This window comes from Zea mays, chromosome 4, assembly GCF_902167145.1.
Source record: "Zea mays cultivar B73 chromosome 4, Zm-B73-REFERENCE-NAM-5.0, whole genome shotgun sequence".
Taxonomy (NCBI): Eukaryota; Viridiplantae; Streptophyta; class Magnoliopsida; order Poales; family Poaceae; genus Zea; species Zea mays.
The window spans coordinates 160,919,249-160,935,538 of record NC_050099.1 but is presented as its reverse complement, the minus strand read 5'-3'; the positions used below and the strand labels follow the sequence as shown (position 1 = coordinate 160,935,538).

At 45.4% G+C, this 16,290-nt stretch overlaps 1 protein-coding gene across 4 annotated transcripts; it reads left to right on the top strand.

Annotated features, from left to right (window-relative positions):
• The first annotated feature begins 13,361 nt into the window (after nucleotides 1-13,361).
• Nucleotides 13,362-15,923, top strand: LOC103653911 (CBL-interacting protein kinase 9). 4 transcript variants are annotated; one of them, XR_004857856.1, is made up of 6 exons: nucleotides 13,362-13,926; nucleotides 14,003-14,129; nucleotides 14,970-15,032; nucleotides 15,119-15,170; nucleotides 15,390-15,497; nucleotides 15,591-15,923. XR_004857856.1 is itself a non-coding variant. In XM_008680718.4 (6 exons), exons 3-6 carry the CDS (start codon nucleotides 14,991-14,993, stop codon nucleotides 15,675-15,677), a joined length of 309 nt encoding a protein of 102 aa, XP_008678940.1. In that variant the 5' UTR covers nucleotides 13,369-13,926; nucleotides 14,003-14,129; nucleotides 14,970-14,990; the 3' UTR covers nucleotides 15,678-15,923. The 4 variants fall into 4 exon arrangements, 3 of the variants coding, with proteins under 3 accessions (XP_008678942.1, XP_008678941.1, XP_008678940.1); XM_008680718.4 differs by having other exon boundaries at nucleotides 13,369-13,926; nucleotides 15,119-15,190; XM_008680720.4 differs by lacking the exon at nucleotides 14,003-14,129 and having other exon boundaries at nucleotides 13,363-13,926.
• The last annotated feature ends 367 nt before the right edge of the window (nucleotides 15,924-16,290 follow it).

Genomic DNA, 16,290 nt, shown 5'->3' with positions numbered 1-16,290 from the left:
TAACCCCATTGCCTCACCAAAATCATCAAATGAGAACACAAAGGCAATAAGAGTATAAAGATGAACTTGGAAAAGTTACTCTTTTCATCGGAGTGCAGTGGAAGTCTTGCATGGTCCAAGTCCACCTTTTCCCTTTCAATCCTCCTTTGAGACTAAATCAACCAAACTCAAGAATATGGTTAGTCTCAAAGGGTCAAGTTGTAACACACCTCCCCCTAAGTATGTGCATCACTTGCACAAGGACTTGTGAGATCCAGGGAGTGCTTATACAACTTGAGCACCACAATAATCAACACAATGCAGAATGAACATGATCAAAGGCATAAACACATGTATGCTACAATTCAATCCAAGTTCCGCGAATCTAAGACATTTAGCTCACTACGCAGCCTGCAAAAGGTCTTCTCATCTAGAGGCTTGGTAAAGATATCGGCTAGCTGGTTCTCGGTGCTAACATGAAACACTTCGATATCTCCCTTTTGCTGGTGGTCTCTCAAAAAGTGATGCCGGATGTCTATGTGCTTTGTGCGGCTGTGTTCAACAGGATTTTCCGCCATGCGGATAGCACTCTCATTATCACATAGGAGTGGGACTTTGCTCAGATTGTAGCCAAAGTCCCTGAGGGTTTGCCTCATCCAAAGTAGTTGCGCGCAACACTGTCCTGCTGCAACATACTCGGCCTCAGCGGTGGATAGGGCAACGGAAGTTTGTTTCTTAGAGTTCCATGACACCATGGACCTTCCTAAGAATTGGCACGTCCCTGATGTACTCTTCCTATCAACCTTACATCCAGCATAGTCGGAATCTGAATATCCAATCAAGTCAAAGTTAGACCCCTTTGGATACCAGATCCCGAAGCAAGGCGTAGCGACTAAATATCTAAGAATTCGCTTCACAGCCACTAAGTGACACTCCTTAGGATCGGATTGAAATCTAGCACACATGCATACGCTAAGCATAATATCCGGTCTACTAGCACATAAATAAAGCAAAGAACCTATCATGGACCGGTATGCTTTTTGATCAATGGACTTACCACCTTTGTTGAGGTCGGTGTGTCCGTCGGTTCCCATCGGCGTCTTTGCGAGCTTGGCATCCTTCATCCCAAACCGCTTTAGCAAATCTTGCGTGTACTTCGTTTGGGAGATGAAGGTGCCGTCCTTGAGTTGCTTCACTTGGAACCCAAGGAAGTAGTTCAACTCGCCCATCATCGACATCTCGAATTTCTGCGTCATCACCCTGCTAAACTCTTCACAAGACTTTTGATTAGTAGAACCAAATATTATGTCATCGACATAAATTTGGCACACAAAAAGATCACCATCGCAAGTCTTAGTAAAAAGAGTTGGATCTGCTTTCCCAACCTTGAAAGCATTAGCAATTAAAAAGTTTCTAAGACATTCATACCATGCTCTTGGGGCTTGCTTAAGTCCATAGAGCGCCTTAGAGAGCTTACACACATGGTCGGGGTACCGTTCATCCTCGAAGCCAGGGGGGTTGCTCCATGTACACCTCCTCCTTGATTGGCCCATTGAGGAAAGCGCTCTTCACATCCATTTGGTACAACCTGAAAGAATGGTGAGCGGCATATGCTAGCAAGATACGAATTGACTCTAGCCTAGCCACAGGAGCAAAACTATCCTCAAAGTCCAAACCTGCGACTTGGGCATAACCTTTTGCCACAAGCCGAGCCTTGTTCCTTGTCACCACCCCGTGCTCGTCCTGTTTGTTGCGGAACACCCACTTGGTTCCCACAACATTTTGCTTGGGGCGAGGCACCAGTGTCCAAACTTCATTGCGCTTGAAGTTGTTGAGTTCCTCCTGCATGGCCAACACCCAGTCCGGATCTAGCAAGGCCTCTTCTACCCTGAAAGGCTCAATAGAAGAGACAAAAGAGTAATGCTCACAAAAATTCACTAATCTCGAGCGAGTAGTTACTCCCTTGCTAATGTCACCCAAAATTTGGTCGACGGGATGATCCCTTTGAATCATCGCTCGAACTTGGGTTGGAGGTGCCGGTTGCGCTTTTTCCTCCAACACGTGATCATCTTGTGCTCCCCCTTGATCATACGCCTCCTTTTGATGAACCTGTTCATCGTCTTGAGTTGGGGGATGCACCGTTGTTGAGAAAGAAGGTTGATCTCGTTCATCTTATTCCTGTGGCCGCACTTCTCCAATCGCCATGGTTCGTATAGCGGCCGTCGGAACATCTTCTTCATCTACATCATCACAATCAACAACTTGCTCTCTTGGAGAGCCATTAGTCTCATCAAATACAACGTCGCTAGAGACTTCAACCAAACCCGATGATTTGTTGAAGACTCTATACGCCTTTGTATTTGAGTCATAACCTAACAAAAACCCTTCTACAGCTTTGGGAGCAAATTTAGAATTTCTACCCTTCTTCACTAGAATGTAGCACCTGCTCCCAAATACTCGAAAGTAAGATACATTGGGTTTGTTACCGGTTAGTAGCTCATACGAAGTCTTCTTGAGGAGGCGATGAAGGTAGACCCTGTTGATGGCGTGGCAAGCCGTGTTCACGGCTTCCGACCAAAAACGCTCGGGGGTCTTGAATTCTCCAAGCATCGTCCTCGCCATATCGATTAGCGTCCTGTTCTTCCTCTCTACCACACCATTTTGCTGTGGTGTGTAGGGAGCGGAGAACTCGTGCTTGATCCCTTCCTCCTCAAGGAACTCCTCCACTTGAAGGTTCTTGAACTCGGACCCGTTGTCGCTCCTTATCTTCTTCACCTTGAGCTCAAACTCATTTTGAGCTCTCCTGAGGAAGCGCTTGAGGGTCCCTTGGGTTTCAGACTTATCCTGCAAAAAGAACACCCAAGTGAAGCGGGAAAAGTCATCAACAATAACTAAACCATACTTACTTCCTCCTATGCTTAGATAGGCGACGGGTCCGAAGAGGTCCATATGTAGCAGCTCCAGGGGTCTTGATGTGGTCATCACATTCTTGCTGTGATGCGCTCCTCCCACCTGTTTACCTGCCTGACAAGCTGCACAAGGTCTATCTTTTTTGAATTGTACGTTAGTCAAACCTATCACGTGATCTCCCTTTAGAAGCTTGTGAAGGTTCTTCATCCCCACATGTGCTAAGCGGCGATGCCACAACCAGCCTATGCTAGTCTTAGCAATTAAGCATGTGTCTAGACCGGCCTCTTCTTTTGCAAAATCAACTAAGTAAAGCTTGCCGTCTAATACACCCTTAAAGGCTAATGAACCATCACTTCTTCTAAAGACAGACACATCTACATTTGTAAAAAGACAATTATATCCCATATTGCATAGTTGACTAATAGATAGCAAATTGTAACCAAGAGACTCAACTAAAAACACATTGGAGATAGAGTGCTCATTAGAAATTGCAATTTTACCTAACCCTTTTACCTTGCCTTGATTCCCATCACCGAATATAATTGAATCTTGGGAATCCATATTCTTGACGTAGGAGGTGAACATCTTCTTCTCCCCCGTCATATGGTTTGTGCATCCGCTGTCGATAATCCAGCTTGAACCCCCGGATGCATAAACCTGCAAGGCAAATTTAGGCTTGGGTCTTAGGTACCCAACTCATGTTGGGTCCTACAAGGTTAGTGCAAATATCCTTAGGGACCCAAATGCAAGTTTTGTCTCCCTTGCATTTTGCCCCTAACTTCCTAGCAACTATTTTCCTATCCTTTCTACAAATAGCAAAGGAAGCATTTAAAGCATGATAAATTGTAGAGGGTTCATTCATTACTTTCATAGGAACATTAACAACATTTTCCTAGGCATATTATGAACAACATTTCTCCTATCAACATTTCTATCATGCACATAAGAAGAACTAGAAGCAAACATGTCATGAGAATCAAAAGCATCATATGCGTTACATCTCCTATAAGCATTTCTAGATTGTCTCCTATCATGGTACATAAAAGCATGGTTCTTTTGCACACTACTAGCCATAGGGGCCTTCCCTTTCTCCTTGGCGGAGATGGGAGCCTTATGGCTTGTCAAGTTCTTGGCTTCCTTCTTGTAGCCAAGTCCATCCTTAATTGAGGGGTGTCTACCAATTGTGTAGGCATCCCTTGCAAATTTTAGCTTATCAAAATTACTCTTGCTAGTCTTAAGTTGAGCATTAAGACTAGCCAATTCATCATTAAGTTTGGAAATTGAAACTAGGTGTTCACTACAAGCATCAATGTCAAAATCTTTACACCTATTGCAAGTTTCAACAATTTCTACACAAGATGTTGATTTACTAGCTATTTCTAACTTAGCATTCAAATCATCATTAACACTTTTTAATTTAGAGATGGATTCATGACAAGTAGATAATTCACTAGAGAGCATTTCATTCCTTTTAATTTCTAGAGCAAGAGAATTTTGTGCACTAACAAATTTATCATGCTCCTCATATAAAAGATCCTCTTGTTTTTCTAGTAATCTATTCTTGTCATTCAAAGCATCAATCAACTCATTAATCTTATTAATTTTAGATCTATCTAATCCCTTGAATAAGCATGAGTAATCTATCTCATCATCATCACTAGACTCATCCTCACTTGAAGAAGCATAAGTACTAGTATCATGAGTGCTTACTTTCTTCTCCCTTGCCATGAGGCAAGTGTGACGCTCGTTGGGGAAGAGGGATGACTTGTTGAAGGCGGCGGCGGCGAGTCCTTCATTGTCGGAGTCGGAGGAGGAGCAATCCGAATCCCACTCCTTTCCGATATGTGCCTCGCCCTTGGCCTTCTTGTAATGCTTCTTCTTCTCCCTTTTGTTCCCCTTTTCCTGGTCACTTTCATTATCAGGACAGTTAGCAATGAAATGACCAATCTTACCACATTTGAAGCACGAGCGCTTCTCCTTTGTCTTGGTCTTGCTTGGCTGTCCCTTGCGACCTTTAAGCGCCGTCTTGAAGCGCTTAATGATGAGGGCCATCTCCTCATTATTTAGCCCGACCGCCTCAACTTGCGCCACCTTGCTCGGTAGCGCCTCCTTGCTCCTCGTTGCCTTGAGAGCAATGGGTTGAGGCTCATGAATAGGACCGTTCAACACGTCGTCCACATATCTTGCCTCCTTGATCATCATTCGCCCGCTTACGAACTTCCCCAGAACTTCTTCGGGCGACATCTTGGTGTACCTAGGATTTTCACGAATATTGTTCACCAAATGAGGATCAAGAATGGTAAAGGACCTTAGCATTAGGCGGACGACGTCGTGATCCATCCATCGCGTGCTTCCGTAGCTCCTTATTTTGTTGATAAGGGTCTTGAGCCAGTTGTATGTTTGAGTTGGCTCCTCGCCCCTTATCATTGCGAACCGTCCAAGCTCGCCCTCCACCAACTCCATCTTGGTGAGCAAGGTGACATCATTCCCCTCATGAGAGATCTTGAGGGTGTCCCAGATCTGCTTGGCATTGTCCAAGCCGCTCACCTTATGGTACTCGTCCCTGCACAAAGAGGCTAGCAACACAGTAGTAGCTTGTGCATTTTTATGAATCTGTTCATTAATAAACATGGGACTATCCGTACTATCAAAGTGCATTCCACTTTCTACAATCTCCCATATGCTAGGATGGAGAGAGAACAAGTGACTACGCATTTTGTGACTCCAAAATCTGTAGTCCTCTCCATCAAAATGAGGAGGTTTACCAAGTGGAATAGATAATAAATGAGCATTAGTACTTTGAGGAATACGAGAGTAATCAAAAGAAAAGTTCGAATTGACCGGTTTCTTTCTCTCGTATTCGTTGTGGTCGTCGTCCTTTTGGGAGGAAGTAGACTCATCGCTGTCGTAGTAGACGATCTCCTTGATGCGTCTTGTCTTCTTCTTCTTCCCATCTTTGCGTCTGTGGCCCGAGCCCGAGTCGTTGGACTTGTCATCCCTTGGCTCGTTGATGAAGGACTCCTTCTCCTTGTCGTTGATCACGATTCCCTTCCCTTTAGGATCCATCTCTTCGGGCGGTTAGTCCCTTTGTGAAGAGAACGACTCTGATACCAATTGAGAGCACCTAGAGGGGGGGTGAATAGGTGATCCTGTGAAACTTGAAAACTTAAGCCACAAAAACTTGTTAAGTGTTAGCACAATAATTGCCAAGTGGCTAGAGAGAAGTTCTCAACAAAACACAATACCACAAGAGATCAAACACAAAGATGACACAGTGGTTTATCCCGTGGTTCGGCCAAGACCAACGCTTGCCTACTCCACGTTGTGGCGTCCCAACGGACGAGGGTTGCAATCAACCCCTCTCAAGCGGTCCAAAGACCAACTTGAATACCACGGTGTTTTGCTTTGCCTTTCAATATCCCGTTTGCGAGGAATCTCCACAACTTGGAGCCTCTCGCCCTTACACTTGAGATTCACAAAGAAATACGGAGTAAGGGAGGAACTAGCAACGCACACAAGACTCAAAATCAGAGCAACAGCACGCACACAAGTCGCAACAAGAGCTCGCAACACAACTCAATGAGTTCACAACTCAACAAGAGCTCTAGATGCTATCACAATGAACCAAATGCGCGGAATCGATGTCTTGGTGCTTAGGAATGTTGTAGGAATGCTTGTTGTTCTCCTCCATGCGCCTAGGGGTCCCTTTTATAGCCCCAAGGCAGCTAGGAGCCGTTGAGAGCAATCAGGGAAGGCAATTCTTGCCTTCTGTCGTCTGGCGCACCGGACAGTCCGGTGCACACCGGACACTGTCCGGTGCCAGATTTCTTTCCTTAAATGGCGAAGCCGACCGTTGGCAGACCTGGAGCCGTTGGCGCACCGGACATGTCCGGTGCACACCAGACAGTCCGGTGCCCCCTTCTAGCCGTTGGCTCGGCCACGTGTCCCGCGCAGATTGCGCGGTCGACCGTTGGCCCGACCGACCGTTGGCTCACCGGACAGTCCGGTGCACACCGGATAGTCCGGTGAATTATAGCCGTATGTCGCCGGTGGATTCCCGAGAGCGGCCAGTTCACTCGAGCCAGCCTGGCGCACCGGACACTGTCCGGTGCACCACCGGACAGTCCGGTGCTCCCAGACTCGGCAGACTTTGGCTGAACAAAGCCATCTCATTTCCAATTCGATTTTTCCTGTTTCCAGCACTTAGACACAATACATTAGTCTCTAAAACAATGTACTAAGTCTGAGAAACATACCTTTATCCTTGATTTGTACTTTGTCCACCATTTTACACTTAGGCACTCGTGTTGGGCACTAAATCACCAAAATACTTAGAAATGGCCCAAGGGCACATTTCCCTTTCAAAAGCCCACTGCCCGAGTTGTCCTCGCTGGCCGCCCTGCCCCCACTCCTCGATCTCCTATGGTTGAACATGTTTAACTGTAGATAAATTAATGTCAAACCACAGTATATGAAACAAATAATATGAACATTAATAATATGAAAATTGCAATACATAGCTTAATTGATTAACTAAAAGAAACATACTAATCAAAAGTCATCCGCATCCGATGATGCTTCTTCGGCTCATTGTTTATTCATACGCTCTTGATTTCGTTGGATCCTTACTGATCTTCTAACGACGACAAGTCGTTTGCGCTTTGAGCTAGGTTCTTCAATTAAGTCGCTTGAATTGCTACAGAGATTTTCAAGGCCTTCTCCATTGGTCACATGGAATCGGTGAGCTATGTCTAGATTCGACGCCGCTTCTAGTTGAAAAACATCATCATCGTTGTCCCTGCTCGTACTCACGTAGTCAGCACTCTCAGGAGCGAAGACTTGTGGGTTGACTTTGATTGCAACCCACCAAGCCCTAAGGCTTGGGTGAGGATATGGCAGGTAGTACACCTCTTTTGCCTGATTTGCAAGGACAACATCGCTCATACTGCTCGGAATCCTAGAGCTATGCTTCACCTTGACATTACCATACTTGTCGACACGAGTCCCACTATGAGCATCAAACCAGTCGCACTCGAAAAACACGACTTTAAGTTCCTTGGGGCCATCGAAAATCAACTCTACAATGTTTTGAAGAACATCGTAATAGTCCACTACTTTGTCATCGTCAACATATGAACTTGCCAACACACCACTATCGGTGGTGGCGCCAATGGTCGACTCTTCTCCAATTTCGCGGTTCGGAAGCGATATCCATTTACATCATAGCGAGTATAGTTCCTGACGGACACAGAGGTATGTGCCATTTGCTGCAAGTCCGGGTGCACAGAGTTTTTGGAAACCTATACAAGGAATTAGTATATGCATTATATCTTCCAAGTCCAAAATTTAAAGATTAAGTATGGACAATGAGAGAACGACAATTACTAACATAATTACGAAACCACTACATGAAGTTTGGGCCACCTTTCAACCCATCACATCGAAGATTTTCTAATTGGATGGCCGTAGGTTTACTAGTAGATTTCCAACATTCTTCATCAAACATGCTGGACATATTAGAAACATGGAGATTACACACTATAGAAATTATGAGATGAGAAAATGGAAGTAACTATGAGGAAAACTTACTCGAACGCCTCTTGTGTGCCGTCAATATTGCTATACATATATAGCATTAGCGTGTTCAAATTTGATGCTTCAATGTGACGTACACTCCCTTTTCCAACTGCTTTATTCGGATTCGCAAAAATCTGAAGGGTGCTTTGGGGTGATTCATTTTTGACATGAAGTCGCACTGAAGGCGCAAACACATTGTTGGCTCGAGCGAAATACCTGGTTGAGAATTGAGATATCTCCTTAAGGGCAAAAGCCTCAGCAATACACCCTTCGACTCTAGCCTTGTTGCGAACAGACGCCCTGAGCTTTTTCAACGTCCTTTCTATAGGATACATCCACCTGAATTGCACTGGTCCGCCTACCAAAGCTTCCCAAGCCAAATGCACAATTAGATGTTGCATCACATTGAAGAATCCTGGTGGGAAAACCTTTTCAAATTTATAAATAAGAATTGAAATTTCTTTCTCAAATTTCTACATCAACCTCTTTGATACCGTCTTTGTGCATACTTCCCTATAGAAGTAACTCAGCTCTGCAAATATGCTCCAAAGCTCATCCTTAAAATAGCCTCGAAACATCACGGGCATTAGCCTCTCCATAATAATATGGTAGTTATGGCTTTTCAAACCGATCAATTTACCGATCTTCAGATTGACTGCCCATTTCAGATTTGCCGCATATCGATCTGGAAATTTCAGATTCTTCAACCACTTAAATATTTCTTTCCTTTCATCCGACTTGAGGCAGTAGTCAGCTCGCGGCCTACTCTCATGCCCTTTATCGCTTACTTTCAACTCGAGCATCGGCCTCTTACAAATTTCAGCCATGTCTTTTCTTGCCTTCATATTATCTTTCGTTTTATCAGTCACATCAAAACATGTGCTTATGATGCTTTCAGCAATGTTACGCTCTTGGTGCATCAAGTCTATGTTGTGCGACATGATCAAGGCTTTTGCATACAGAAGCTCCGATATTGATGAAATATGGGTCCAGTTGTGGTCCTCCCCATAGCCTTGGAACCTATCATTTTCTCCTGGCTTCAGACGAGCATGCCATGCCATTATCTGCGGTGCAGTTTGCCTCTTCGGTGGCCCCTTTCTGATTTTGGCTCCACTTCTGAATGCAGTAAGCGAACTCCTGAAATCATGCTTGAATGGAGTCCAACGTCGATGAGCATCAAAGAATGACACTTTCCCACCATGCTTCAATCTGAATGCATCCGTATCATTCATACATATGGGACAGCACAACCGACCATGAACACAACATCCAGACCAATCTCCATACGCCAGCAGATCATGCACTGACCACAAATAAACAGCGCGCATGGTAAACTCCTTTTCAATATGGTTGTCATAAGCCTTCACACCTCTCCACAATTGTTTTACCTCTTCAATTAAAGGGCGAACAAACATATTCAGCTTTGGCCCTGGATGCTTGGGGCCTGGGATGACTAGTGAAAGGAACATGAACTCTTTTTTATTGACCAACTCAGGAGGAAGATTATATGGCATAATGAAGACAGGCCAACACGAGTAAGGGCTTGCACTGCTATTGAAAGGTGTGAATCCGTCCGTTGATATACCAAGTCGTACACTCCTAGGGTCGTTTGCAAATTCGGGATCAAACTCGTCAAATGCCTTCCACGCATCACCATCCAACGGATGGACCATTATGTTTGGATCAGTGACGAGACATACACCATTCTTTGGCCACGTCATATGCAGAGCTATTTCCTTGTTGAGGAACAACCTTAAAAGCCGAGGAATGATGGGCAACCGACGAAGTTTCTTAGCTGCGACCTTCGTAACTACCAATTCACCCTCATCATTTGTCACCTCGACATATCTAGAAGCTTCACAAAGCTTACAACGGTCCAACTTGTCATCCTCCTCAAAGAATAGCATGCAACTGTTGGGACACACGTCGATCTTCTCATATGTCATCCCAAGACCAGCCAACATCTTCTTTGCAAAGTACTTATTCTTTGGCAACTTATGATTCTCCGGGAGAACCTCGCCCATCAGTTGGACGATGTCATTGTAAGCACTGTTTGAAATGTTGTGCTTCGACTTTATCGCCATTAGTCTTGTGAGAGTCCCAAGAACTGACATCTGAGTGTGCTCGTGCAGTCTCTCTTCTTTCGCGGCGAGTAGCCGGAAGAATTCCTGAGCATCGTGTGGAAGCTGCCCCGGCTCCTCAGCGTCCATTTCAACCTCCCTACCAAGATCATGCAACATGTCATCCATCCTATCATGAACGTCATCAGGTTCCACCTCCGCGTCAACGTGTCCAATAGACTCTCCATGCCGGTACCATACAAGGTAGTTCGGCATAAACCCACTTTTGCAAAGGTGTTTCTCCATTTCTTCCTTCTTCTGAGCCCACTTGTTCTCGCAGCGATTGCAAGGACACTTCACTAGACGACCAATTGCATCTTTGAAAGCGTGCTCAAGAAAAGCCTTTGTTACAACCATCCATTCATTCGAATGTGCCCCATCCTTTCTCCACCCGTCATACATCACCCTCTGATCACAGTCCATTTCAAAGGCTAAACAAAAGACAAAGAACATCAACGATCGTCCGTGGCTTAGGTGAACTCCCTATTAGGTAAAGGCCCTAAACCTATCCAAGAGTGTAGGCTTATGCTTGTGATTTGTGACGTGTAGCCTACGATTGCCGCAAAATTTCGGCAGCATAACCCTGCTGCTCTCTAAACACACGCCTGAACATGGTGTGTTGGAGAACAACTGGGTTACACAACCGAAATTCCGCGTCAATCGTAAGGCACATGTCACAAGTCATAAGCATCGGCCTACACTCTCAGGCTGCCCAAAATATGTGGACAATTCTGGAACGGCGAACCTCACAAGCCAATGTGACGTTCGCCGTTCCCGAACGGGTGACACATACGGTTCACTACGGTTAACGATTAAAACTAAACTCTAAACATTAAAAAATAACTATCAATAATAAAATACCTGAGATATATTTTGCATTGCCTTGGAATAGTAAGGTACTGATTGGTCGCCAGCATATAGCTCAGCCAAGCTCATTGCTTGAACCAACTATCAGGTCTGGCCCACGCGATGCAAGAAGCCTTTTTCTTCTAATCGGTTTCTGGCGAGCCTAGCTCTGGCGCTCTACTAGTGCAACCATTAATCTTTTCTGATGATGTATTAACATGTAATTATTAGCTAATAAATAATTTTAATTTACTTAAAAGTGGATTAAGGCTTGAGGCATGATATGATAAGTTTATAGACGCGCAAGTTATCAGATCACATGAAAATCTAATGAACTTAAATAGCTTTTGAGCTCATGCGGCAAGTATTCACGCCATCAAGCAAACAACACCTCTAACGGAATGGAGGGACACATGCACACAAATCAACACATGAGATATTGCATGTCCTCAGCCAGCACAGCCCAGCCACAGTCATACTCACTAGATGGGAGTCGTTAGGTCTGATCACGCAAACAACCAATAGAGAGAGAGAGGTTTGAATGTACCGGCAACGAGCTGCACGTACTATACAGAAGATCAAGGAACGGGTGGCGCAGGGGCGTGTGGGCGGCGACACGGCGAAGGCACGGCGGCGGGCGTGTGGGCGGCGGCACAGCGCAGGGATGTGTGGGCGGGCATGTGGGCACAGCGCAGGGAAGGCGCAGGGGCATGTGGGCGGTGGCACGGTGACGGCACAACGGCGGGCGTGTGGGCGGCGGCACGGCGCAGACCGGCAAAGGGATTCAAATCGAGCGACCGGGGAGGGGACGATTTAGGGCACGGTCGCTTTATTTTCGTGGGCCTGACTGAGGCCGACGAAAATAGTGGTTGTTTTCGTCGGCTAAGGGCCCGGCCCACGAAAATAACCACTATTTTCGTCGGTCAAGAGACTGACGAAAATAACTGTCGTATTTTCGTGGGCCGGCCGACGAAAATATTCCGGCCCACGAAAATTTATGTGTTTCCTGTAGTGAATAGATACCTAACTATTAACTAATTTACTAAAAATAGCTAATAGCTAAATTATTAGCTAGACTGTTTGGATGTCTCCAACTAATTTTAGCTGATAACTATTAGTTCTAGTGCATTCAAACTTATTTTCGACGATTGCTACAAAAAAATTGCTAATTGTCGGTGGCTTTACACAAGTTGTCGAAAAGTAAGGTCGTCGGTGGTTATTTTCGGTGGCCACATACAGGAGTAGAAAAGAGCTGAAAGCGTGTCACTACACCAAAATCATACACTTCCTACAGTTTTTTAACTTCCTATAACTTTTATAATAAACCGTAGGAAATAAATAACTTCTGAGAGGCAACTGGTAGCTCTAGGAAATAAACATAACTTCCTATGGTATTTATAAAGGTTATAGGAAGTTAGCTTTCACATGCTTACCCGTGTGTGTGGTCAAGCGAGCTGCTTACTTCCTAGAGGCGGTCGTAGGCAGTTAGCATGGGCAGCTAACTTTCTACGGCTTTCTCTAGGAAGTTAGCATGCACAACTAACTTCCTACGGCCTCCTCTAGGAAGTTAGCTTTCAGTTGCTAATCTACAGGTGCGGTCAAACGAGCCGCTAACTTCCTACGACCGCCTCTAGGAAGTTAGATTTCAGCTTTTGACCAGTCAAACGAAAATCTAACTTTCTACGGCCTACTCTAGGAAGTTAGCATGAGCAACTAACTTCCCACGACCTCCTCTAGGAAGTTAGCTTTCAGTTTCTGATTCCTACGGCCGCCTCTAGGAAGTTAGCTGCCCATACTAACTTCCTACGTCCTCCTCTAGGAAGTTAGATTTCAGCTTTTGACCAGTCAAACGAAAAGCTAACTTACTACAGCTTTACTCTAGGAAGTTATATTTTTTTTATCTTAAACCCCTACTCAATCTTATCCTCTTCTCATTCTTCTTTCTCCCTCCCATGTCTTCCACCAGGACCGAAGTCGTGCGCCGCCGCCCGCCTCCACCGGCGCGCCCGCTGCGACCGACCCCGACCCGCCCTCTTGGCAGCGGACAGCGGAGTTCACCACTCTTGGCGAAGCGAAATCCACCGTACACCGCTGCCTCCCTCTCCCTGTCTCGTCGAACCAGCCGAGCAAGCCAACGCACACCCAGCGATCCTCGTCGTGCGTCCTCCTCCCCCACGGAGGGAAGGATGGCTTGGTCCGAGGACATGGCGGAAGCCGACGAGATGGAGAGCAGGGGTGTGCAGAGCTCGGCTAGCCCGTGTCGCCGCCACAAGCGGGAGATTGGAGACGACGACGACGACACGGAGGAGGAGGGCTAGCCCGTCCCACCGCCACAAGCGAGAGATCGGAGATGGCGAGGACGCGGAGGCCTCGGCGTCGTTGTCGGCGTCCGCCGCAGTCCTCCCCGCGGCCGAGGTCGAGGCGATGCGCCCGTTCCTCAAGTTAGTGTGGGCCAACAAGGGGGCTCCATGTTTGACGCTGGCTCAAGAGCTAGGTAAAAAATAAGCGTTTTATCCCTTAATGTTGTCTTGATTGGTAGAGATACACAAATCTCACCCCCGGTCTTCCAGCCTTGCCGATCACTGAGGGCCTGACCTCCTCCGGGGCTCACCGGTTTTGTGCCCGCATGAGACCCTCCATAGTCTAGGCGACCAATGGCCGGGCAGCACCCACACCCAGCCTGGGTGGCGCCCAAAGGTGAGTCTCAGTTCTTTGCTGGGCAAATTGCTCTTACATGGGTCTCGTTGCTATGCCTTAGACCTATTAGCAAGTAGTATAATTCAACAGAATAGTGTAGCCCTTATTATTTCTGAATTCTTGTTGGCTGATTCAGTTCATGGAATTTACCACTTTGAGTGGTTCAGTGCCTAAACATGGGCTGGAGCATCCACGTGATCCCCATCCCTGTTCGTGTGACCTGTTCTTGTGCCATACAGTGTGGACAGAAGCAAGCCAGAGGTGTGCGCATTGGTGTTATGTGGTTCGACCCCACCTGTAGATTATGCACCTATGGTGGATTCTCTTTTGTGTCATCTCCTTCCTGCATCTTATGCATTTTTTGCATCAATGTCCATCAGGTCCAGGTCTTGCCCTTCAATATGTAATGTAACCTCAGGGAAATTTTTAAATATACTGGAGCTTCCATAGAAAGATCGCCTCCACGATTTATAATTTGTTCACAGCCAGTCACGTGGGATGGTTCCCTTGACGTCTCTGTCGTGTCGTGGTCGACAGGAACGTCTGTGATGGACTGATGGGAAATAATGTGTCTAGGTATCCTAGCTTTGCTCAAGCTTTTGATCGGTTTGGAGAATTAGGAAGGATGGGGCATCATCGACCAAATCGTGACCTTTCGATCACAAGGAAAAACTGCACACGCCTAGGGCTCCCTTTTTCCCTAGAGATTAAGGTTGAAGACATACCAATGTGCTAACATTAGATGTCTGCTGTCAAGCTGCTTGAACTGTCCCATCTACTATTTAGCCTGACTTTGGAGAGTGAATGCGCAATATTAATCAACTCCTCTTGTTCTTCCAGATCAAGCGGGAGATTTAGACTATGAAGTTGATCAAACATCCCAATATGGTCCAACTGCATGAGGTATACTATTGTTTTTTGTCAGATGTGATGATGCAAGTTTCGTTATTACCTTTTGATGATCCCACTGTTATGCGTGCATTTGATAGGTTATGGCGAGCAGAACGAAGATATACATGGTCCTTGAATTTGTTGATGGAGGTGAGCTATTCGATAAGATCGTAAGGCTCTCAAAACTTTCAATGGCTCATTGTTGTTACTCTTTTACTCTGTGGGCATTACTGTTAACATGTTGTGGTTTTAGTTCTCAAACCCTGGAATGTATATAGATAGTTACGACCATATTATTTAGGTGTTAGGTTCATATGAATGCTTGCAATTAGGCAGCTCGTCCATCACATGGTCTTAATAATTTATCAGGTCAATTCTGGAAGGCTAGGAGAGGATGAATCTAGGATATATTTTCATCAACTTATAAATGCAATTGATTATTGCCATAGCCGAGGAGTGTACCATAGAGACCTGAAGGTTTGTCCAAATATCCTGCTCTCTTTCTCATGTGTCAGTTTCTAACTATGGATGCTGGTGTTGTGTAACTCATGTTATAAATGCCTTTTGCAGCCACAGAATTTGCTTCTGGATTCAAATGGAGCTCTTAAAGTTTCAAACTTCGGCCTAAGTGCATTTGCACCACAAACAAATGTATGATCTCTAGTCAGTAACTAGAAACAAATGTACTATCTAGGCACTCTGTGTCACGCATGTGACCCGGTCCCGGATTCATGACCCATAGTCATACGAGTGTACCCTCTTTCTAACCATCCAAGCACTCCATGTCATGTATGTTGTACCCAGAATGCACGATCCATAGTCATATGAGTTAGAACAACCCACATAGTACTGGATGATGAGATGTGTCTTATTATGACTATGGATGAGACTTTTGTGATGTAATTAATGAGACTATGGATTTAAATACTGTTATGTGATTGTGTGTGAGATGTTTTATGTGAAAATATGTTGTGCTATATAGCTTTTGATATATTTGTTATGTTGTGAAATATGGTGTAAAATAAAAATAAACAACTTCTGTAATGCTGGTCAAATTATCTTCCTAGAGGCATATTGGGCCGTAGGAAGTTAGCCAACTAACTTCCTAGGGCTGCAGTCAGCCTTCCTAGGGCTACAGTCAGCCGTAGGAAGTTAGTCGTAGGAAGTTAGTTAGCTGACGGCGTGAAGCTACTAATTTCCGAGAACCTACTAACTTCCGAGAGGCTTCTTTGGTTGTAGGAAGTTATCTAACTTCCTAGAGGGCTCTAGG